Raw genomic sequence first — 24816 nt, 5'->3', positions numbered from 1 at the left:
GAATCCCGGACCCGCACTTGAACGAAACAAATCAGAGCACGTTATAAATTAAACTAGCGCCTAGATACCTATGGGTTATGTGCGCTGTACATAAATGCCAAATAAAATAAGTTGACATTTACTAGGGGACCCTGTTGCTGTTTTTTCCCTCCAGACCCTCAACTACATGTTCTGCAACATGCAGTCATGCATTACAGGGACTGGGCTCCCAATTCGTTTTCTCTGGCCCAAGCCCGCAATGATGAACAGCAGAAGACAAAGCAGAGTCTATTCCTCGACCAAGTGAACTTCTGTCTGTCTTCTGTCTGTCTTCTGTTTGTCTTTTGTGGCGCGATGGGTGACCATTAGCAGGCGGAGAGTCAATTGCCCACCTACTGGCACATGCTGGTAGGCCCCATCACAGCGCTGAGTACCCTGCTTTGCCGCTGCAGGCCGCAATTAATCTGGTTCACAATTTAAGAATTTTTTTTTATTTGTTATCTTATATTCGTCTATTTTTTAAAAGAGTTTGGAATACCGTGTTATCAAGACGAAAAGTGCAGATTTATTTTGCTTGGAAAAAACACTGATAATGGGGGTCATTCCGAGGTTGGAGGTAAGGGATTACCGGCGCCTGTAAGGGCACCGATGGCGGTAATCCCTTACCTCCGTATTCCGAGTTCCCTTTCCGGGTCCCTCTTTACCTCCTGCTTTTAGCAGGAGTAAATTACGGGACCCGCAAAGTGACCTTGGAGTAAATTACGGCACCGTAATTTACGGTGCCGTAATTACCTCCTTCCCCATTCCCATTGAGCCCTATGGGGGCAGAAATGGGGATGGGGAAGGGCTATGGTGAATAGGGAATTACCGGTCCATCCAACCTTGGAATGGACCGGTAATTACTCCATTCAACATGCCGGTATTCCATGGAGTAAATAGCTCCATGGTTGCCAACCATGGAGCTATTTACTCCATGGTGTAGTCCTAACTCGGAATGAGGGCCAATAACTTTTATACCATTGTGTATAAACGCAATTAGATATAAAAGGCATTAACTCTGGAGATCCTGTGTTGTTTTTTACTTAAACAAATCTTCACTGTCCATCTTGATAACGCAGTATTCCAACTCCTCTAAAGAAGCAAGGTTAGCTACAATGGACTAAGTTACCAAGTCAAACCACGTGCTGACACTGAAAACCACCAGTGGATTTCTGTCTATGTGGCATTTTGTGGAAAAGTGCACCCACCACTGTCAGCCCATACCCGCCTGTTAGGCCACACCCCATGTTAGAGCACCCCTCGATTTCCCATCCCACTTAAAGCACTACAAGCTGCTATTGGTGCTACTGGAAGCCACAACTAAAAATCTATATGTGTTTGTTCTCTGTAGTATAATATCACCAGTAAGGAAGGCAACACAGTATTCACAGAGCTCTCTGAGACAGTAAACTGGCCTATTTCATGAGAAGCCAACACAAGCCATTCATGGTTGCTTTGGGCCTATGCGTTGAGTAGGAGGGTATTGAGTAAACTATCCCGTGAGCATTGAATGAGTGCAGCGGAGCCTCTTTGCACGTGATTGAAGGTGTAATGAGCTCATGTCAGCGCATGATGATGTTAGGAGAGGTCCCACCTTATTTATTTATTTTATTTGTTCTTCGTGCCCAAGACCAAGAGGTATCACTTCTCTCTGCTTTGTCTGGCAGACATCCTATGTCTTGGTGCGCCTGGTTTTTCCAGATAGTGAATCCTAAGTGTTGCTTTGATGCCACAGCAGATTCAACCAAGACCACCACACCCTCCATGGAGGGATCAGGTCCCACCAGTCCGAGAAAACTCTGTTGATCACGTTCTTGCAAACTCCAGGCGTAATAACCCATCTACTGATCAAACAATCATGTCGCCCAATCAATATAGGGCTGGACGTCCAACATGACACCTTCCGGGAGGTGGCATAGCGCTAAACAACAACCTACATAAATAAATACGTCAGCAATACTCCCACGTCCAAATGGAGTTAGTGAAATAACTAATGAAAAGTAAAGGGTGACAGTGGCCCCACTTGTTAGAAGAGCCCCCTGGTTATTTGAATGCTTTGTAATTGAAAGAACAGAAAGGAGGGTGCTCGCCTTCGCATGCTAGAATGCTTGTAAATAAAGCACTTTGAGCCAGTAACACTGACCATCAAAGTGAGGGGATTTTTAAATAGAAACCATTTTTGCAGGGGTTTGACAACTTTACAAAGAGCTTTATAGAAAATGAATGTAATATCATGCATTTTAAGGCAAATCTGGGCAGTGCCATGTAAATGAGAAACTAACTTCCGCTAGGGGCATATGAGACTCCGCTTTGCCTATGATGGTGACACATGTCCATGTAGGCCTTTTTCTTGTATGGCAAATGTGAGGAATTCGACCGTCTGCATTGTGGGTGTGCACTCGCCTGGGCTTTTTGAAATGTTTAATTAATTTGAATGATGGTAGACAAACCTCAGGGAAACGTGTGGGGCTAATCCACACACATTTCCATATGTCCACACCATGACAATCTATAGACCTGTGTACTCTGTGCAGACACAGACACAGTCCGCTATGTCATATTTAGTTGAAATGTGACAGCCAGGAGTGCACTAGGTCATCTCCAGGAAGGTGGAGGACCAAGCTCCCCCCTGCCATGGTGAGCCCGATTAACTAACAAAGGCTCCACAGATCCGCCCTGCTCTTTTGTTAGGACCTGCAGCTGATGGCAGTGATTAACATACCAATTAGAGGGTAGTTCAAAGCGGTCCACATGGGGCCTGGCTGCAGGGGTTAATAAAGAAGCCAGCAAACCCAACAAACGTTCCTGTTGAAAATAACTCTGGTTATGACCTCACATATACAGGAAATTGTTGGTAGGGACCCCAGGATTGGTTAATTAAGGTAGGCTTAGCCTACACAATTCACTGAGGCCCACATGGCTTTAAAAGAGGGCTGAGCCCACTTTTTGGCAGATCATCTGAAGACTTCACTTGAAGTAACAAAGAAACTATAGAGCAGGCTCCCCTTCCTGCTCTGTCTTGAGCAAGACCTTCTGAAGTTCCGAAAACACCTCAAGATTCTACTCTTTTGCTCCTCCTTCCCTTCTCCCTTCCTCTGCTAATCCCACAGTTGCTGTGATTGGTGTCTTGGACCCTTATGCATCCTCTGGGCCTCTGACCATTCACACCAAATCTCCCCATCATCTGTCTTCCTTCAGCACTTGCCTTGGCACACCCTCCACACTGGAGATTCGCACTTTCCACCCAACGCGGCTCCTGGCCGCATAGCACTTACCATAGCTTGCACTTCATCTGCGGCTCACCTTGGAGCACGGACACCACAGCACCTACCCCACTGCCCTCTTCCTTCCTGCACTTGCACATTCTGAATAATCACATGGCATAGTAGGTTTGGCCGTCCCTTCCCCATCTGTATTTTTTGTATTTAATGGCACTGCTATCCCATGTTCCCTCCCTACTGTCCTGTGGGCGCTTTGAAACAGAATGTATTTCCTGTATAAGCGCCTAACAAGTGAACAATAAATAAATAAATAAATAAATACACAAATCAACCTTGGACCCTGGCTGAAGGTACATTCTGCCTTACATCTTGAAGGAAGGCCAGGATATCCAAAGAGGGAAGCACGATCCCTCCCCTAAACTTCTCCCAGGGAACAGAGGGAGAAACAGCATTCAGAGGACCCTTCGGCCACTCCAGAACCTGTACTCAGCCAGCACAGAGCATACCCTCCTAGGTAGGAAGTGCCAGAAGATCTCTGAACCTACAACCAAGGACAAGGCAGCTGCCTGCAACACACTCCTCAGTGTTGGCCCATCTGCCTTAAAGGACGACACAAGCCCATTGAAGAGGCTGGGAGAAGTGCCTCGACAAGCATCTAGCGCCGTCTGCATTAAATGACATTTTCGAGCCAGCCGAGTTCCTTAATCACTGAAAGAAACCCAAGATGACTTGACCAGTGCTTCAGAAACACTGATCAGCACTGAGAAAACAATTCCTGACCCTGAGCTGCCGTGTACGCCAGCCTGCAGCCGTTCATCCAACTTCCCTTGCCAAACTGTTGTGCAACCTGATAACCGCAGCGTCTCCCATTTCAAACTCTGTCAGAGAAGCCTGCAAAGTGCCCTGAAGCCGACTCCAAGAACATCTACAGTACAAGGAACATTGTAGTTCAGTCCCCTTCGTCCTTCCCAGAAGGACCCTAGAGACCTTGTAAGACACATTGCTCCCCTTGTGCTAGATCCAAGAAACCTTAAACTGTTGAGGTTATTAAACATACTGACTACCCTCCTGTCAGTATAAAGAGTGCATCACTTTTCCTTCTTTGAGACTGTCTGTCCTCTGCATTCCTTTACAGGGTGGGTTGTATTTCATAGTGTTGCTAGAACTGTCTGTTGTGATATAAATAAAGTAAATATTTTGATACAACCTTGACTGGACAGTCCCTTTTATTATTGGGTAATTATTATATTTTCGCTGGGTTGCAACTAACCAATGATCCACAACCTTTCAGAGATAAGCCCGCCGTTCTGTCCACGTTACCAAAATTGGACAAGGAGGTTTATAATGTGCTTGTGTTTCCAATCTGTTCGGATCCCTTCTGGTGTATTAGAGGTGTGGGGCTGATTGATGGTTTAGAAGCTGATATTCACCCCTGGACCACTGGTACCCTGGAAGTTGATTCGTCACAGTAACCCACTCAAAGTAACTATTCGAGCAGTCCATGTGTAAAGTGCTTGTCTCTCACATGGGGCCAGCCTGATCTACCAAGTTTGAATCCCGAGGCGATAATGACTCTGCCTTGCATTATCTCAAGTATGGTATATTGAGTAACATAAAAAGTGATAATAACATGGGGCAATAATAGCACCTGATATTGCAGGGCTTAAAAGCCAGAGGTATCAGACATGAAGCGCCATTTAAGAAAACACATTATAACACGCTATGAGGCATTAAGTGCAATTGGATGGTACTACTGACGCGTGTGGCTGCCGTTGGCATATAATGGCAGAAACAGGACATTTGGAAGATGCTGGGTGCTTGTGGTGACTATACCATGCATAAGACATTCTCTGCTATTATTGTGGCATTTAAGCATGTGAATGGCACTGTATGGCAGCAAATTGACAAGTGAGGCTGCACATTACACGTGGTGACTAAATAATGCATGTGCAATATTACCTGGCTTTGAATGGCATTACTGCAGCATTTGAGACTGTACTTGCTTATGAGGGCAGAACCTGCACACGCAAAGCTGCAGGCCTTTAAAATAAAAGTGACCACTCTGGGCCAAAACAAACAAAATCCATTTAAAATCCAAACCATATGGCTTTGTCAATGATTAAGTTTCCATGTTCAGTGCTCGTACTACCGATTACTATGTCTTGGTCCTCAAGTCTATGGTAAAATAAACAGCACTTTAAAGAATCATCAGAGAAGCTTTAAGCTCTTAAAGCAGGCCCCTTAAAAGATTGATCAGTGTGTGGTCGTGCAGCAGAGGCCAGGCAAAAGGGAGGCCATGGGGGCCCCAGCAATGGATGTGAACCGCTGGGAGTGGCCTGCGGAACATACAATGAGTTTCTCTGCTGTATATCATTCACCTCTCAGTGGTAGAAGTGTACCAAAAATGTAGTGGAACTGTGACCCCGGTGGAGGACAGGGTAGGCAGGAGGGGAGCAACGTGCAACACAGTTTTCAAGGGTGGCAGCTTTGCTGGTTGACAGCCAATAGAATGGTTGCAAAAAATAGTGGAACTCTGCTCCCGACCGTTCCTGCTCACTTTGACCACTGGCACCACCACATCCTAATCTTCCTCCTCACCACACTCCCGCTCCTCCGGCATGATGCTATTCCCCGTTGTAACTCCTCTGCGCAACCTCGCCCCTCCCTGTCCTTTGCATCCTCCACAAAAGGCTCCTGGGCTTCTCAGCTCCCCTTTACCCCACCGGCCCCCATCTCATCTATCCCATCCTGTTCCCCATTTGAGGATTTCAAATTATAATTATTTTCTTATACCAATAAGCGCTTCCCAAATATTCTAAGCCCCAGTTAATTAAATTCATCTAACAAATTTTTTTAGAAAAGTGGTGGAAAGTGGTGGATGGTAATCAGGGATCAAATCAGCTGTACTTATTCCAGAAGTATTATTTCTGGACACTTTTATAATGTTCTCCCTGCTATGGGCCCTCCGTGTTGCCTTTAATGCTTTATCTTCTTTCAGCCCTCAGGCCCTGGAGGATCCCTTTGTGCTTTTTACGATACAGTCTGTGCTCTGGGCCATCAGACCCCTCGGTCTCTGGAACTATTGTTGATAATATTGTCTCTCCTCTAGCCTGCAGACCCCTCCCTCCTTGTTGCCCCCGCCCCTGGGATCCCACCACCGAGCGTTCCACATTGCTGGCACTGCTCAGGGCCCTCCTACCCCCAGTCATCCCACAGCACTGATTAATGGGTCCCCCTCCGACAAGTGGGATTTTGCATTTCTCCCTGTAATGCTGTCTCTGTTCTGAGCCCACACCCCCCCTAGCATATTTGGGGAAAGTATTTTAGGGCTCATACATGTTTTCCCCTCCCTGACCACATTTTTCAGTTGACATATTCACTTAGAACCAGTTCGGTATCCATTGAACATCTTGTCAAGGTAAATGCCGCCAGGGGGCGACATTTCCCCAAATATACACCACCAGTAAAATCAAACACTTTCCCCAAATATTATAGGATTGGATTTTATAATCATAAACTACACTGCTCCAAGAATATTTTGCGAAAGTATTTTAGGGGGCAGGAAAAGAAATTCGCCTCCCTGACGACATTTTTCAGGCGACATATTCACATGGAGCGCTTAGATCCTGCATTTCTATGTGCATGCCGTTTTTTCTCTGGTGCTGCTTTAAACCCCAGGTTTCTGCACTGCTGCCTATATTACTGTATTTATTCTGGAATTTCAGACCCCTTCCGCCTGCAGCATGCTTTGTAATGCAAACTCACGTTGGGCCCTCACACCAATGGAACCATGTATTGCTGTCTGTGTTGTACTCTGCTCTGGGTCCTTCTCTGCCCTCTATTATCTCGTCGTGTCGACGGCAATGCAGTCTCTTCTCTGCGCCCTCAAACCTCCCCTGCACCCTCCAGCACTTTGTAAAAGTGTCTCTTTTTTTGGATTCTTAGTCCCCTGGGATCCTCGAAAGCTGCTAGTAATACTATCTCTCCTCTCGGCTCTCAGATTCCTTGGATCCTGCAGCGCTTTGTAGTCATATGTCTGATTTCTACTATCATCTCTGCCATCATCCCTCTTGGATAAAAGCACTATAACGAGGCATTGAAATAAATAATTAAAAGCTAACTTGCTCCCCTGAAAGAAGCCAACCATTTAGGCATCTGTCTGTCTCCCACTAGCATTGTTTCAATTAACATCCTGTTGTTTGGACCACAACTTCCTGTGACGTCCCCAATGTCCGCCGTTTTAGCCAAATCCATCTGCAAAAATAATCCTGCTGAGAAATGTTAAATGCAAGGTGAGTCATTTTTTATTCTGCAGACGCTGTGCATTACTATTCTAAATCCAGGGTTATTATAAAGACTTTAAAACAAACCAGTATTTATCCATGTACTTTGGGGTATACCAGAAGACTTTAATAGTTCTGCAGGCTCTTTGTTTGTTTTTGTAGCAAAGGCTCCAAATCAACAGGGCACATTAGGGGGACTTACATCATACTCTCAGGCCTCTCACTATCCTGGCCTCACAAGACGCAGACACAAGGGCTGGCTTGGCAGATCACAATCAAGCAGCAAAGCTCTCACTAGAAGACCTGCTCAGGACTCCCCTCTCTCACTTGCTACTTAACATCAAGGTGTATTAAAGGTGTGCAGATTTGCAACTGCACTCATTTCAAAGTGTATGTGGATTGCCTCCTGATGCACCACAGGCTGGAGGAAGGACCATTTTAACATGAGATGAGCACATTTCCTTTGATTTGAAGGGAGGGTTTCCTCTGTCTAAATTTCAAGAATGAGATGCATAGAGGATACCTAGCAATTGCCCTCTACGTCTCTCAGAAGGATATGGCCCTGGGAGTATTTTTTTTTATTCTAATTTATCTGCACACCAAGTCAATGGGGTTGTCAAAGGAACAAACTAGCTGCTAAACCTGCTCGGGTACATCCTATCTTTACTACAATCCATTCACCGGGTGAAACCCATCAGTACCTTAACACTTCCACAGCTAGACAATGGGCCTTATTACAAGCCTGGCGGTCTGGAAATAAGGGTGCCAGTAGCAGTGTACTGGCACCCTTTCTGGACCGCCAGACTACAAGAATGCCTGCAGCAGCCGTTGCTCCCAGCAGGTCTCACTTGCCGGGGTCACTGGACCCTGCAGGCATGCTTTTCACGGAAGCACCGGCACCGTTAGCAACAGAGCCAGTGCTTCCATGCCCCCATTCCTGTGGCGTCCGCCACCGTCTGGCATGCCGGACCACCGAAACTTGTAATGTCCTGGTGGCACTGGGATATCAGGTGGCGGAGCAATGTTACATGGTCAGCGGCAACCCCCTGGTGCCGGTGAGTAACCGCCAAACTCGTAAAGAGGCCCAATGCCCACACAAAAACAGATCCTAAAAAGTAAGGGATTATGTAATGTGACGAATCTGTCGATGTGGTCCATTCTCCCCTATGGGGAGACCCTTGACATGGGGCACAGCACAATAGTCCCCCTGGGGATGGTGCGCCATGGGAGTTTCACAAGGAAGAGGAAGCCCCTTATGGGATTAGGGACCACCATCCCCAGATGAACGTTGTATTATTCCTCTTTGTTAGACCCTCCCTCTTCCCCCAAGCCAAACTCTCCTTCCCTGTTGCCAACCAGTGCCAATGTATTTTATTGTAAGGTCAACCAACCTAGTATATTAGGCCTGACTAGTGGCCCTGAATATACAAATTCCTTTCCATATAGCTCCAATACAGGTACTGTTAAGTAGAAGATAATCAAAAGTATGAAGATCTCTCTAGAGAAAAGGAGTGAACAGTCTAGTCTCTCATGACATTGAATTGGTCAAAGGGAATACAAAATAGCAGAAGGAAACCAACATTGGGATAGCCATCCGCCGACAAGGAAACCTGGGGATGCCAACCCAGTGAACAGGGCGCCCCACCTCGAGATGCAGTGCACGGAGGCGAGCAGGAGCACAAAGGTAGTCCACGGAGATGTAGCTACTTCATTCGTTGCCCAAACAAACCCAGGCATCCGAAAGTCCGTCAAGCCACTGGAAAGCAAAAGCACAGCCACAGAAAAGAGCTGTGACTGGTGGAGCAACCGCTGACGAGAAGAGGAACCTGAATGTGGCTGGAGAAAAAAGGTCTGGCCCAAAGAAGAAGAATTGACTGGCAGAGATGCTGCCAACCAGAGAGAATGCCTGAATGCTGCCAGAGCCTCACAGCGAAGCACCGGTGCTTGGAAGATGCAAACTAGACAAACAGGGTTGCAGGCAGACTGAGACGCTCTAGAGTTCCAGGAGGAGTCGAGGAACAATGGCAGAGCACGAGATAAGAGGGTCTAGGACCCCGAGAATATGAGAGAAAGACAGAAATACTTGTATGCTCAGCAGGAGAGTAAACCAAGCCGACAAGATGTATTATTGTGGATCTGGGACCGGCACACATATGAGAGCCAGAGAATAAGAAGATCTGGGACCTTGAAAGAAACAGAGACAGTACAGAAGGAAGCATATGCCTGGCAGAGAGTAAACCAAGATATTGTGACAGTGTGTTGCGAGTCTGGGACCCCCACCCATATGAAAGCCAGAAAATAAGAGGGTCAGGGACGCTAAGAGAAACAGAGACAGTCCAAAAGAAAGCATATGCCTGGCTGGAGAGTAAACCAAGCTATTGCGACCACGCATTGCGAGTCTGGGACCAACACAGACATGAGAACCAGAGAATAACAGGTTCTGGGACCCTGTAAGCAAAAGAGATAGAATAGAAAACCTAATCTTGGCAGGAGAGTACACATGGGGCATAATACAGCATTTCAAGTCTGGGACTCGCACCCATAAGAAAACCTAAGAACAGTGTAGTGCTTTTGGTCGGGGGCCTAAGGAAATAAGAAAAAGAAAGGAAACCACATAAGGAGGAGACAAGCTCCTAAAGTGGAACCAGAACAAATCCAAGGCAAAGGAGCTAACCCCTCCCCTAATCATTGGAGCAATACATTGTGGAAAAGGACATTTCTTTCATTATTTGTGTCTGGCCGAGACATTGGGAAATGTTATGTTGTCACAAACTGTCATCACCACCTTAGTTTTGAAAAGAGCATCCTTGCCAATTAGATTTAAGTTATTAGTGTTAGGGTTAGACACAGGGTTTTTGGGACACCGCAGTGACTGGCGATTTGTTTGACATCCTGACGTGTTGCTTAGATTTCTTTGAGGCAGGGAAACCCCTCTTAGCTTTAGGGATGGAGAGGCCATTTTCCCAACCCTTTTACTGGTTAATAAAAGTTTATAAGCAAAACCATTCCACCTTTGTGTATGAGCCTTACCTCTACACCCTTACAGTAACCAAACAGCAACCAATCCCTTAAACTTAAAAAACAGAACCACACAACTTCACATCCCCCAGCGCAGAAAAGCGTTGCATTTAAAGTCCTATAATTCAAGCACAGAGTCTAATGGAGCAAATAAAGTTTCCCTAAACAGAGAATGGCGCCCCAGTATACACCGATGAGGAACTTAAGTTTAGGACGCTTTGTTGCGGGAAAGTGACAACATGTAAGCAACACAGAGGAAAGACACTGAAGTATCAAGGCGCCGATATGTGGACCAACCTCAGCCAGTTATTGAGGGATGAACCACACTATCAGTGACTCAGGAAAACGATTAGACCCTTTTTCAATCAAGCTTTAGATAACTAGTAACATCAACGGCACCAGCCTTTTCTCAGGACCCAGGACACACTACCAGCTACCACTTCATCAGGTTCAATGGAAATTCCACCATCATGAACCGGCTACCTACCTGATCTTTAATTCAATCAAATCAGCCTGTCATCCAGCTTACCTGTTCCCACTGGGCAAGCCATTTAGCACCTATACAAACGTAGGAGCTGAGGTCAACTTGAACATCCTTCCACCCACCTTCTAAAATAATATCCTAGTCAAAAGTGACCAAAGGGTTACCTGTGACGTGCATAACGAGAACATGAAATAAAGAAAGAAATAGAACCAAACAAATCACTAAAGACAGAGTAGATGGAAAACCTACAACAAATTCAAACACCAGCAAACACAGGAGACGCAGAACTGAACGTGGACATTAACCCAATGCCATAAACATAACAGCACGCAGATGCATCAATATTAGTCTCTCAGGTAATCAACACAGCCCCAAAAACCGTGCAAAGGAGAATATGGCCCTCTCCACAACAACAACCTCAAACAGAACCCATAACTCAGGCTATTGCACTATGCTGTCGCCAGTGGAGTAACTTTTCTGAAAATGTTGGAGGGGACATGACATCTGAAGAAAAGGCGTCCCCAGCCAAATGAATGGGGACAAAATGGTGTGCCATGAAAGTTGGGGGGGGACAAACACCCCTGCCCCCCCTAGAATTACGCCCATGGCTGTCACAAATTATCACAGTTCAGATGGTAATCTGATTGCTTGGTGTTGGCTATGTCTTAACAAACTAAACCTAGTGGACACAAACTGAAGTCCAGACACATGCAAGGACAATAAGAACTACCCCAAGGAAGCCCACACATTGGCATCCTACCATAAACTACTAGAACGTTCCCCTGCAGAATGCTATCATACCAGACCTTTCACCATGGACCACTCCCAAGCTTCATAGTGCAGCAAGCAAGCCTCCAACCAACTACTGACAACAGACTTACCACTACAACTAATGCTGCCCACAATGTGGTCTCCATGGTATCCCAGAGATCTTTGGCAACTCACCTCCCAGCAACTGTTAGAAAGGTTTTCCTCAACTCAGAGTCCATGGTGTGAGAAATACCTATCCTGAGCAAGGCAAAGGTAACTGGGTGCCACTCATTTATTCCACTGGAACCTCTCGGTGGCAGAGAAGCCATGGCAGCAATGTTAGCACAATACGGATCAGTCGAAATATAGGTTTATCTCACGGCACAGTAAAAAGGTAGTGCAGAATTACAAGTGAGTAACTTTCTGAAAATAGAACTATGTAAAGTCTTTAAATTGTGACCCTGACATGTGGTCCCGTCGAAGGGAGCCAGTGTCAACTACGTGATGTTAGGATATGCCTTAGTTTATGTTTATGCTAAAGGTTATGCACTTCTCCAATTGGATTCAATGGTGGTGGTCAAAGACAGAAAGTAAGAGCTTGCAGCTATAAAATAGCAACTGCAAGCTATCAAAAGTTTTGGGAATAATTTTTCTAGTCAAAAGTTCACCAGCGACAAAGACAGTCCATATCCGGCACAGTAGCTCTGCTCACAGTTTCCTCTGGTCTTGCAGAAGGGTGGAGCGCACAAATGCCAGCAGTGGTTTTGATGTTGGAGTGGGATGTTGGGCTGTTTGCCAGAACAGGGCTTCCACAGCATCCTCTTCAGGGTCAGGTTTCCTCTTGGCGCTGCAGGACCATCCCAGTGATTTACCCATGCTGTAGGTACAAATAGGCCTCTCTTGTAGGAACATTGGAAGATGACTGTGCACACGGGCTCCAGTTCCAATTGTCCAGCCTTTTAACCATTTGTCAACTATCCAATCGGTGGTGTTAGCCAAATTTAAAGTTTCCTAGCAGGGGGGGTGCTGTTGCGCGACACGGTGATGGCTGCCTGATCGCAGAGCTCCGGACTGGGAGACCGCTTTATGTTAAAAATACCCTGAACCACGCAGCAGAACTTTATTTAATAACTGTGGCCGGTGTGGGAACATCCTTGCCACACTCCTACCGACTTACAGGCAGGAAAACCCCCGAGAGCGGAGAGACAGCTGCAGAGGAGACCGGCGCTGTGTTCCACTGACTCGCCCCAAGCGGCGGCTCCTGCAGCCCCTCCATCTACTGTGCGCCGCGGTGCTCCCGGGCCTTCGTGGGGGAGGGGCGTCTCGGCCCCGAAAAGGCGCCAAGCAGCCATCCTTCGTCTGGGTGCTCTCTACACCCCCCCTGTGCTGCGCCAGATTTGGGGCTCCAGGAGCTGCTGAGCGGGTCCCCCGGGGGTCCGCTGGGCACCCCCCACCAGCCTTAAAAAAAAAAAAAAGAAAAAAGACGCGATCCTCATACACCGCGGATTCCCTCGCTTCGTGGGCGGAGATATTGCGGTGGAACAGCAGCCCCCTCCCCGTTGGCCCCACATTGGTGCGCTGGGTGCCTGGCTCCCCCTGCTGCCCACCTCCATGCCACGAGACCACAAAATACGGTAAGAGCCCCGGGGGAAGGTGTGGGGCCCCTGCATTGCTGTGGCTCTGGGCCCCTGTGGCCGCGGGGGCTCCCTTATCTCCCCCCCTGCAGGCTCAATAGGGGACTAGAGGTGGTCTGTCATCCTGATCCAAGATACCGAGGGGAACTCTCGACCCGGACACTCTACGGGGCCCTTTTCAACACCCATAAACTGGACTCTCTTGAACTCTTGGGAGATCCCCCTCCCCTCCCTATTCGCTCATATGGACAGTTGTGGCTGGCCTCCCCGGGTGGTGCTGCACTAGGCCCCCCCTTCACACACAGCCAACCCCTGCCCTAGTAATCAGGGCACAACGATTGCGTCCTGGGCCCAGTCTGTGGCACTGGCCTGTCCACACACCCGGCACCTGGATGGCACGTGGCTGGCCCCCCAGACACCACCCCATATAGACAATTGTGGGCTGTACCCTCCTTTGAATGACCCCCCCCCCACTGCTACTGGCTCAACAGGAATTAATGAAGCTAGTACACCAGAATCAGTGGCGCATCCATATGCTGACGAGGCTGGGATATGAACTCTGCTGGGACAACTCAATAAACCTTAAACAGCGCTGAGATACATTCTTCATCCCTCGGGACCCTAGCCATTAATAGGGTCCAGAACTGATCACCAGCACCCATTCTGCATGCGGCTGGCCCTCCTGCCCCCGCCTACTGGTAAAACGCCTTCTAAGCTGTATATCTTCTAAGCGACCCCCCGCCACCACTTCCACAGGCGCAGATTTACTGAATTGCAACGCCGTCATCTGAAAGAACCCATAGAGGTTCAGAACTAGGGGATAATAGCTGCTGGTCACTCTCACAGGTCTCTAGAGGGGTCAAGATCATAGCCAGACCAGCAGGGTCCCACACAGCTCATCTTAAAGACAGACCCGTACAATTGGCTTCTCAGATAACCCCACTGCAGCAACCGTGGTAACCAGAGCTCCAATACCTTTGTCCACCCAGGCATACCAATACTCCTTGAACCCCTCCTGCACTGACACCATGAGCAAAGGAGCTGGAGCAGGGAAAAAGCAGAGTTCACCAATATGTTTGCAAAAACACCAGCCAAACCGGCGGCCGAGACCCTGGAGGAGACACCCACCGCCTCGACCTCTCTGGCACCGGATGACTCGCAGAAGATGCTGGAGTATATTCGTGAGGGGTTCACCACATTACATACCAAACTTGACGACATGAATGGAACCATCTCCTCCATAAAGGCTCATATTGAATAGACTGACGGCCGTGATTGAAACAAGGTTGGGGGTCGCTTAGGATCCCTTGGGCTCCTTGCGGGCTGTGGTTTCCACTCTATCCAATCAGATGCTAGCAGTCGAAAGAAAGAATGACGATCTTGAATCTCGCTCGAGACGTAACAACTTGCGCATTTTCGGAATACCCGAAGACAATATTGATGAGCCCATGGAGGACTTCGTGGAATGCATTCTTCTAACTCTCCTGGATAAGCCGAAACTCTCTACGAAATTTGCAGTTGAAAGAGCCAACCGTACCCTAGCCGCGAAGCCCAGACCGGGCGCTCCTCCATGTCCCATCATAGCCAGAATCTTAAACTTTCGGGACCGCAATGCCCTCCTGAGAGCTGCTAGGGCTAAGGGGGAGCTGCTCCTTGGGGCAGCAAGGATTCATCTTTACCCAGATTTGTCCATCTCTGTGCAGCAGGAGCGCAAAACCTTCATGGCTGTAAAAAAGAGACTCCGAGACTTGGGAGTCAAATACTCGAGGCTATTTCCTGCAAAGCTTGTATGTATGTATGTACTTACTTATTACGCGCCGGTAGCCCGCAGGCATCTTAGAATTGAACATTCAAATCAAACATTCTTTTTCACGTTAACGGAATAAGCTTTGAAATTTGTTGATGAGCATTTCTCTGGCTAATTCCTCACCATTGTGGTCTCACTGTGTTTTTGCTCTGTTGTCTCCAATTAGGCCTTCACTAGTAACAGGCCTCTATATAGTGTTGTGCATGGTTGCGGCTATTTATTTATTTATTTATTTAACATTTATAAAGCGCTCACACAGCCCGCAGGCATCGAGGCGCTGTTACAGGAATTGTTTGTTTTTCTTAGTTGCGTAATTGTGTTTTTTTTTTTTTTGTCTTAGTTACGTATTTATAACGCGCTTAAACACCCAGAAGTTTCTAAGCGCGGACCCGGGGATCGAACCTGTTGTTGCTTCGTGTCGTCTTGCTTTGAAGACGCGCACGCTGCCGCTGAGCTATCCTCCCCGGCTATGCTCTGCAAGGTTACATCTGTAAACGGTTTTGTTTCTTATTTGTTCTACTGATCCTTTATTACGTGGTCCTCATCAGTCACGCAGGTTTACTGTGTTTAGGAACACTAAAATCCTTATACACTCCCAGTCCGGAGTAGTATCGCCAGGGCAGCTCTCAGACCCCCAGGCGTAGATGCCATTGACCTGGTTGTTATTGAGGTTATGTTGGGTTTTCATTCCTCTGGTTGGGGGAGGGATGTGGGCGGGGTGAGGGGGGACGGGATGTTATGTTAAAAAAGTCTTGACAACCACCAGAGATGCCACACATACCACAGTAGTACATTACAGGCACATAGATAGGGTAACACACCTGCCCATGCCGAGATGGCATTGGCCACTACTAACTCATAGAGAAAAACTCAAACAACTGCCCCGCACCAATGGTGGATAGCAGCTTAACCTTCATGAGCTGGAACGTAAGGGGTCTGGGTAACCACAAAAAGATGCGACAGATACAACTCTATGCTGAGCGCCAAGGGGTTAAAATCTTATGCCTACAAAAGACCCACGCCCGCTCTGAACAAGGCGAAAGATTTGCTAAACAGTGGGGACCCCAGAGGTACTACACTAATTACTTCACTCAGAGTCATGGTGCCCTTACTTTAATACACAGGGACCTCAAGTTCTCTTGCCGCCATTCACAGATAGACCCGCTTGGGAGATATATACTCATTAACGGCAATCTGCAAAATCAGGAGGTATCCATCTTGAATATAATTGGCCCGAATATTGATGACCCTGAATTCTACCTGCACCTGGCCTCTGTCCTGGAGAGTTACCCCCTGGTCCCGATCATATGGGGTGGCGACTTTAACACGATATTAGACGTCAACATGGACAGATCGGGCTCCAGACCTCGCCAACTCTCCAGGGCAGCCCACACGATTCTCACAATTCTCCCTTGACTAGTTGTGGTGGACGCTTGGCGCCTTATGTACCCTGACGCCTGCACATACTCCTACTATTCCTCAGTCCACGACTCACATTCTAGAATAGACAGATGGCTCTTATCAGACATATTGAACAGGTCCCTGTCCCACCTGGCTATCCTCCCTAGAACGCTATCAGATCATTCTCTGGTGATTTTCTCATTGAACTGGGGCCAAAACTATGGCAAAACGAGACAATGGAGAATGAGGCCCCATGCCCTCTTTGACCAGGCCTTCGCCTCCGAACTCGAATCTTCCATCGAAGAATTCTTTGAGATCAACACGGACTCAGTAGCATCACAAGCCACCCTCTGGGAATCCTTTAAAGCTTATACTAGGGGTATCGCCATTTCCAAAGGGAGCGGCATCCTGAAAGTTATCCGGGCGGATATTGCGGATAGCGAATCGTCCCTAGCTAACTTAGAGACCCAATATGCCCAGGATCACTCCCCCGACACACTAGCATCACTGGGGTCAGAGCTGGATAGGTTCCGCGGCCTTGCAGAATGAGAAGTCAAGTTCCTGGATGGCCCTCAGTCAGTGAGGAATTATGGGGTGGGAGGGCGGCCAGGCCGCTTGCTAGCCAGATTGATACGTTGTGAATTTGGAGCCCCCAACATACCGGGGATAGAAAGGACCGATGGAACATTAGCTAGCTCACCACAAGACATCAACTCAGGATTTCTATCATTTTATACCTCCCTGTATTCGAAAGTCGATGGCCCCCATATCTCAGAAATCAACGCCTATCTGGAAAGCCTCCCTCTATCGGTCCTGTCCACTGATGCCATCATCTCCCTGGAGAGACCTTCACTGCCGAAGAACTCACAGAAGCCATTGGGTCGCTGGCGTCGGGAAAGGCCCCTGGGCCGGATGGCCTCCGCATGGACTTTTATAAACATTATAAATCTCACCTGGTTCCGCATTTACTGGCCCTATGGGAGGAGGCATGCGAAAAAGGCATACTCCCCCCCTCTCTCCGAGAGGCAATGATAAAAGTCCTTTTCAAACCCAGCAAACCCCCCACCCAATGTGGCTCATACCGGCCCCTCTCGCTAATTAACTGCAAGGTAAAAATATACACCAAACTACTGGCCAACCGACTGGCTTCATTTATGCCCCACATTATTCACCCTGACCAGGCGGGATTTGTCCCAGGTAGGTCCACATTCCTGAACCTAAGAAGACTCTTCAATGTGATCAGTAGGATCAATCCGAAGGCACAGGCGGTGGCAGCCACCTTAGACATGCAGAAGGCATTCGACTCAGTGTCATGGGAATATTTGTGGCGTGTCCTTGAAAAATGCAAGTTTGGCCCCAACTTTCGAACCTGGGTCAGGCTCCTTTACACCAGCCCATCAGACATGGTCCGCACTTAGGACAGGTGCTCCACCTCCTTCCAAATAGCCAGAGGGACACGACAGGGATGCCCTTTTCCCCCGCTAATATTCGCCATAGCCATGGAACCCTTTGCGCACATGATGCGCCAGTCACACTCCCACAGAGGCTTGAGCACAGCGGGCCAGGCCGATATGGTCTCCTTATACGCTGATGATGCCCTACTTTACATCCGCTCCCCAGAAACCAATCTTGCCCTAATTCCGAACGATGTAGTCCGATTTGGACACAAATCTGAGTTGAAGGTAAACTGTTCTAAGTCGGTCCTATTTCCGCTCACAGACTCCACGCAACCACCTTCTGATCTAAGCGGATTCACTTGGTCTCAATCCAACATCACTTACCTGGGGGTGGCAGTTTCCCGGCACACTGAGAAGTTGCGCGTCGACAACTACCAGAATTACCTCACAAACCTGGCCACTAAAACTGCTAGCTGGTCTAGACTCCCCATTTCCTTACCAGGTAGAATCGGAATACTTAAAATGGTAGTGCTACCTCAACTCCTCTACCGATTCACTAACCTTCCTTTATGGCAAGGCGATGAATTCTTCAAGTCTCTATGCCGCATAACCAACACCTTTCTTTGGCACTCCAGTGCAGTCCGCCTCAAACTAACAACACTGACCACCCCTAAGGAGTTAGGTGGGTTTGGCGCCCCCGACTTTATCAGGTAAGGGGTGGTAGCCCAATCCCAATTTGCTTCCCATTGGTTCAACACCATAGATCCCCTTCCTCATGTCCGGCTGGAGAAACTAACGGTTCCCTCATCCTCAAACCCGTCCCACCTGACCCCGATTCAGCAGACCCCATTGTTAGTACATCCTTAGCACTCACCAAGATCTGGTCAATGGTTGCTACACCTCACCCATTCCATGGGGACCTCCCACTCTGGAATTTCTTCCCTGATGTTCCATACATTCCTCAATCCATTATATCTCGCTGGGCTGTGGCAGGCTTCTTGACACTCTGAGATGCCTATGAACAGGGCAACTTTCTTGAGTGGACAGACCTCCCTCTCTCCCTCAGGCGGAAGCCCTCAGCATGGCTACAATACTCCTCTCTTTGGAAGAATCTTAAAGCTAGATACCCCAACTTCCCCACACTGCCACCTGACGATCCCATAATTGCAGAACTCTGCTCCTTCGACTCCTTCAGAGGGAAGGTGTCGAGACTTTACAGCCTGCTACAGACTAGAGCTGCCCCCTCCTTTCCCAAACTAAGACTTAGGTGGGAGGAGGATCTCGGGGTCGAGATTACTGATGAATGCTGGTCCCGAATGTGCGCTCATACCCAGGATCTGTCCTATAACTCTAGGTTTAAATTACTACAATTTAAAATGTTGCACAGATATCACCACACGCCAACTAGACTGCATCATATGTTCCACGAATTCTCTCCCAGCTGCCCCAGATGTGGCGCCGACCAAGCTTCCTACATTCATATGATCTGGCATTGCCCACACCTCACTCAATACTGTACAGAAATGTTCTCCACACTGTCTGACATACTAGAGCACACTATAGACCCTTTCCCAATGTGCTGTCTCTTCCATGACTTTCCCCAGCTGGGGCGTGACTCTAAGAAGTTAGCGGGTCGCTGCATGGTGCTGGCTATACATTGGCATACTGATGTGCTGGCTTCGTCCTAGAGCGCCTACATACACACAGTGGCTCAGGACAGTCACCTGGGCGCATGATACCGAGGAGGCCTGGGGGGCTTTGCAACATCCCCACTCGAGACCATGGGACATCTGGCATCAGTTCCGTAGCTACATGTCTGCCTTGACCTCAAACTCAGATTCTGAATCCTCCCTCCCTTCCCGGCCCCCTCAATAATGCCGTCCTGTGAATTGTGTCTCCTTTACTCCTGATTACAATACATCCTCTATAATTCGACCCTTGTGACCTGCACGAAATCTGAACACTGCACTGTAAAGTTTCCATTTTGTAAAGTCTAATTTGATGTCGCTCCGCGTCCATCTCTGTTCTTCTGTGTGTTGTCAAGTCAAATAAATAAAAGTATTTTAAAAAAAAAGGTTTACCAACATTAACATAATATAGAATAGCATTGTTTATAATGCATTGTTACTCTTCACCACTAATCTTTAACCTCTTTGTATCTCTCTGTGCTTTGTGCAATGATGTCTCTACTTTCTACAGCTCTGGAGGAGGCAGTCTGCAAGGACTCCTGAAGTGCCAACACCTGGGAGTGGCTCTGTACCAGACAACCAAAAGAAAGGTAAAGTGCTATAGTATAAGAATGTGGGTTACTGAGAGGGGTGGGTGGGGGGAGAAGTTAATGTCCCCTCCCCAAGCACACAACGTAGACCGGCATGTGGAAAAGATTGTTCTTTGAAATAACTCAATGTGTGTCAAGGCAGATAATGTGATAAGATGTTAAAGAGGGCCCCAATTAGTGCAGCATATTAAAATAGATGGTAACTCCTTTGGGGAAGAGCCTCACTTGTGGCCAACTCTTTTGTGCACCTGCCGCCATGCTGCTTGCTACGTGAAGGGCTGTCCATGGCATTTTACTCGGGCCTTGCCTCTGTCACCAGTCAGGGTTGCATCCTACACCATCCCTAGATTTGCTCGCCAGTATATTCCCATAAATACTTTGGTTCAGGCGTGCTCACCTGTTAAATCCAACTTTGGCAGCCATGCATCGGGCGCACCAGTTCCAAAGAAGTTGCTGCTAGCAGGTGTCTCACCTGGTACTGCCTTACCTTGCTTGGCTGCGAAAGCTCCTGCCACCATACAACCATAGCTACAACTGAGTGGTTCTTAGTTACCCAAGAAAAAGTACAGGCCATGTGTGGTAGTCTTGTCAATAGTCTAGAGGCCCATACCTGGGGCAAGGGGGATTGTGGATGGTGAGCATAGGCTCCCTCTCAGGGCTATCCCACCTGCCCAATTTATACTCAGTACTGTTGACACGCAAACACAAAGCATTGTAAAATAAGAAACTTCAACATTGTTAAGGCAAAGATTCACCTGGACCCAGGCCAAGTTTTCACCTGACACCAATATTAAAGCCACCACAAGCGAGGCCGAGGGGTCATATATATTAATAGCCTTGGTTTGTTTCACTCTGTCTTGGCATCTGTACTTTGGTTCCAGTGCACTCTCCTGCCTGATCCAGTTTTGGCAGCAATACATGAAACTACCCGACTCAGGAGAAGTTACTGCCATAAGCTGTTTTAGCAAATACTGCCTTAATCTTGTGCTGACCGCTGCTCTCATTTGGGCTGTGATACACTACCAAAAGGGTTTAGCGCTCTCTGCCAAACAGTTATAGTTACCTTGCACACAATAGACAAACTGTGAGGAATTCGACCAACCGCACGTTGAGTGTTCGCTTGCCTGGTTTAAAAAAAATATTTTAAGATGAAATTGAATGACGATAGATCAAAATGTGTGAGGCGAATCGCCACACATTTTCTTATGCTCACCGCATGACATACACATATACCTGTGTACTCTGGGTGGACACAGCCAACAGGCGCAGTCCCCCCTGTCATATTTAGTTGGGATATGACAGCCAGGATTACACCATGCTATCTCAGAAGGGGGAGGGCAAAACCTTTCCCCTACCATGGCAAGCCTAATTAACTATCAATGGCTCCATGGATCCGCCCTGTCCTTCTGTGTAGCACTGTTAGTGGTGGCAGCTTTGCATTAGTTCAAACAGGCTGACATGGGGGCTGGCTGCAGAGGCTTACAAAGGAGACAAGAAACCCCCAAAACCCTTTCGTATGCACTGTGTCAACCTGATGCCAGCTCCCACCTTCAGTATCAACTGACAGGGAAATGTCATGTCTGGGGCTGCATGCATTACAGTAGTCATCCCCGTCTCTGGTGATGTCGTCTCTCTCAATGGTGAGGAATTGGTACCTAGGATCGCCTTTCGAAAGATCTGCTCTTCTGAGGAATTCTGGACTGGATTCTGGGAAACACAATGCGGAGATGAATGGGCTAGACCTAGTCAGCTGGAGCAGAGGTGATAAACGAGAATGGGGAGTTACCTGAGAGCTAAAGGAGGAAGAACTACAGAAGCCTTTGGAGAAGGGGTTGGGAGGAGACGTGAGTCTTTGGAGGAAATCGGTCTGGGAGAGAAGAGAAAGTCTGAGCATGAGTGAGAAGACACACAAATAAACAGAGTAGAGAAAAGAGTAGCCTACGCAGTGTCTAGGTAAACAGAAGTGACGCACCGCTCCTCTGGCCAGCGGCGTCTATATCCGTTCCCAGGAGTGAGATCTAATGACGTCAGTAGACATTGGCACCCGGAATGTGAAACAACTGCAATGTGCTTGGGCTTCAAGACCACCATCTTGGAAGGAGAGAAAACAGAATTAACTTGTGACTTTCAATGGTGCCGAAGGGAGCAGCGCTGAACACTGGATGTGACAATTGGGAAGGTAGTATGTGGATTGATGGCAAATGAAAGTCTGATCTCACTTCAGCTTCAATGGAGAGATGCCGCTTTAATCACGAACCACATAGAGCTCCATTGACCAGAGAGACCCTTTGATCCACAATAGACAGGAAGATGGATGGGACTTAGTACAACATGTTTTCATCCCTTCACCTTTTTTTGTTGCAAAGCACACTGGTTATGACCTCATGCATACAGGAGATTGTTGGTGGGGACCCAGGATTGGTCCATTAAGGTAGGCTTAGCCTACACCAATGCCTGTGGTACATTTGGCTTTAAAAGAGGGTGGAGGCCCTCTTTTGGGCAGATAATCTGAAAACCTTGCAAGAAGTAACAATAAAGAACTCAGCATTGGACCCTGGATGAAGGTACAGTCTGCCTTACATCTTCTGCCAGTGAAGGGAGGCCAGGACATCCAAGAGTGAAGCAATATCTCTCCCCTAAACATCTCCCTGGGAACAGAGGGAAATACTGAATCCAGAGGACCCTCCCAGCAGCTCCAGAGCTGGCACCCAGCCAGCACACACCCTGCCCTGCTAGGCCCTGCAGCAAGATTCATAGGTGGGAAGTGCCAGAGAGTCTATGAACCAAACCAAAGACAAGGCAACTGCCAGCAACACTCACCTCAGCTGTGGGCTGCCCGCCTTAAAGGATGACACGAGCCCAGTGAAGAAGCTAGGAGATGTACATTGACATGCATCTACCGCGTTCTGCCTTAAAGGAAATGTTTTGAGCCAGTCGACCTCCTCGAGCTGCAACCGACTGCACCGCTGACTGCTGTTACGCTGCAGTCGCTAAGCCATCCAAGATGCCTCGACCAGTGCTTCAAAAACGCTGACTAGCCCTGAGAAAATGATTCCTGACCCCAAGCCACCATGTAGGCCAGCCTGCAGTCGCCTGTCAAGCCTCCCTCGCAGAGCTGTCTGCCGCCTAATAACTGCAGCTGTCTCCCGTCTTGAACTCTGTCGCAGAAGCTGCAAAGTGCCCTGAAATTGATTCGACCCTGTCAAGCACCAAAAACTCCTACACGCGCCAGGTACACTGTGGTTCTGTACCCCTGGTCCTTCTCTGAAGGCCTCTAGTGACATTTTACAACCCATTTTTCCCTTTGTGTTGAAACCAAGTATCCTTGAACTATTGCGATTAATTACTATACCGACAACCCTCCAGTCAGTATCCAGAGTGCATTTGTTTTCCTTCTTTGAAACTGTATGTCCTCTGCATTCCTTTAGAGCGTGGGTTGTACTTAGTAGTGTGCAAGAACTGTCTGTTTTCATAATAATAAAGTAGATATTTGTATACAACTTTGACTGGACAGTCCCTTTTATCATTGGGCAATTGTATTTTCACTGTGCTGCAACTAACTAACAATCCACAACCATTTGGGGATAAGCCCGCCATTCTGTCCACGTTACCAAAATTGGACAAGGAGGTTTATAATTGACTTGTGGTTCCAATCTGTTCAGATCCGTTCCGGTGTACTAGAGGTGTGTGTCTGATGCTTTAAAAACCGATATTCATCCCTGGACCACTGGTGCCCGGGAAGTTGGTTCGTGAGACAAACATTCCACATATCACATATTTACACACCCCTGTCTGTTTGCCATGATACCACAAAACCTTTTTCAGTGGGTTAACATGGATACTCTGGTAGTCTTCCTTTTGTGTAGTGTGTAACAGGGATGCTCTGGTAGTCTTCCTTTTGTGTAGTGTGAAAACCCCACACCTTGGGAGGAACATCTTCTTTTTCCTTCTTTTCAGATGGCCAGGCTAATTCTGACACTGAAGATTGTTGCCAACATGTTTCGATCATGCAAGATGCCAATAGAGACCTGTCTCAGTATATGAGCTGTAGCATTCTGCAGTAGTCGGAGCCCTGCAGTTTGTCCCAAGTATGGCTTGTTATAGAAGGAATATTGTGCCATCATTCAGTGAGACCATTCAGAGTCGAGATGACTATTTCTTTTGATTTGCCTATGGCCACCCTAGGACTGACACTGACAGTTCATATGCCTTCAACAATTACTACAGCTCAAATATTAAATGAAAGAAATAGAAACTAGTCTGCCCAAGGGAACACAGTTTTCAGCAAGAGCTATGATTCACTCTCTTACGCTCTCTCTCACACACATACACACAATAGAGGAAGACAACTGCCCACCACCGTGCACCAGACAGCCACCCAAAGTGCGGAGACTCTCTGGATCCGCGTCAATCCGTTTAGGTTTCGCTTCCTGGCCCTATTAAACCCACATGTAATTCTGCAAAATAAAATGAATCTGAAAACGCCGCCAATACCGACTGCGGCAGCTGCAATTATTGACTTACG

The 24816-nt window shown here is 47.8% G+C and overlaps 1 protein-coding gene across 4 annotated transcripts in view; it reads left to right on the top strand.

The window, feature by feature from the left end:
* The window catches only part of WDFY4 (WDFY family member 4), a 1820746-nt gene that overhangs the window by 1740800 nt on the left and 55130 nt on the right, over nucleotides 1–24816 (top strand). For all 4 annotated transcript variants that reach the window (XM_069611160.1, XM_069611162.1, XM_069611161.1 and 1 more), the window contains one exon: nucleotides 20213–20291. In XM_069611160.1, coding sequence (XP_069467261.1) covers nucleotides 20213–20291 — 79 coding nt within the window. The remainder of the gene's footprint in view (nucleotides 1–20212; nucleotides 20292–24816) is intronic.

The sequence above is a fragment of the Ambystoma mexicanum genome, chromosome 8 (assembly GCF_040938575.1).
Source record: "Ambystoma mexicanum isolate Mex_15411 chromosome 8, UKY_AmexF1_1, whole genome shotgun sequence".
Lineage (NCBI taxonomy): Eukaryota > Metazoa > Chordata > Amphibia > Caudata > Ambystomatidae > Ambystoma > Ambystoma mexicanum.
Note: the sequence above shows the minus strand (reverse complement) of the source record. Positions and strands in the feature narration are given on the sequence as shown.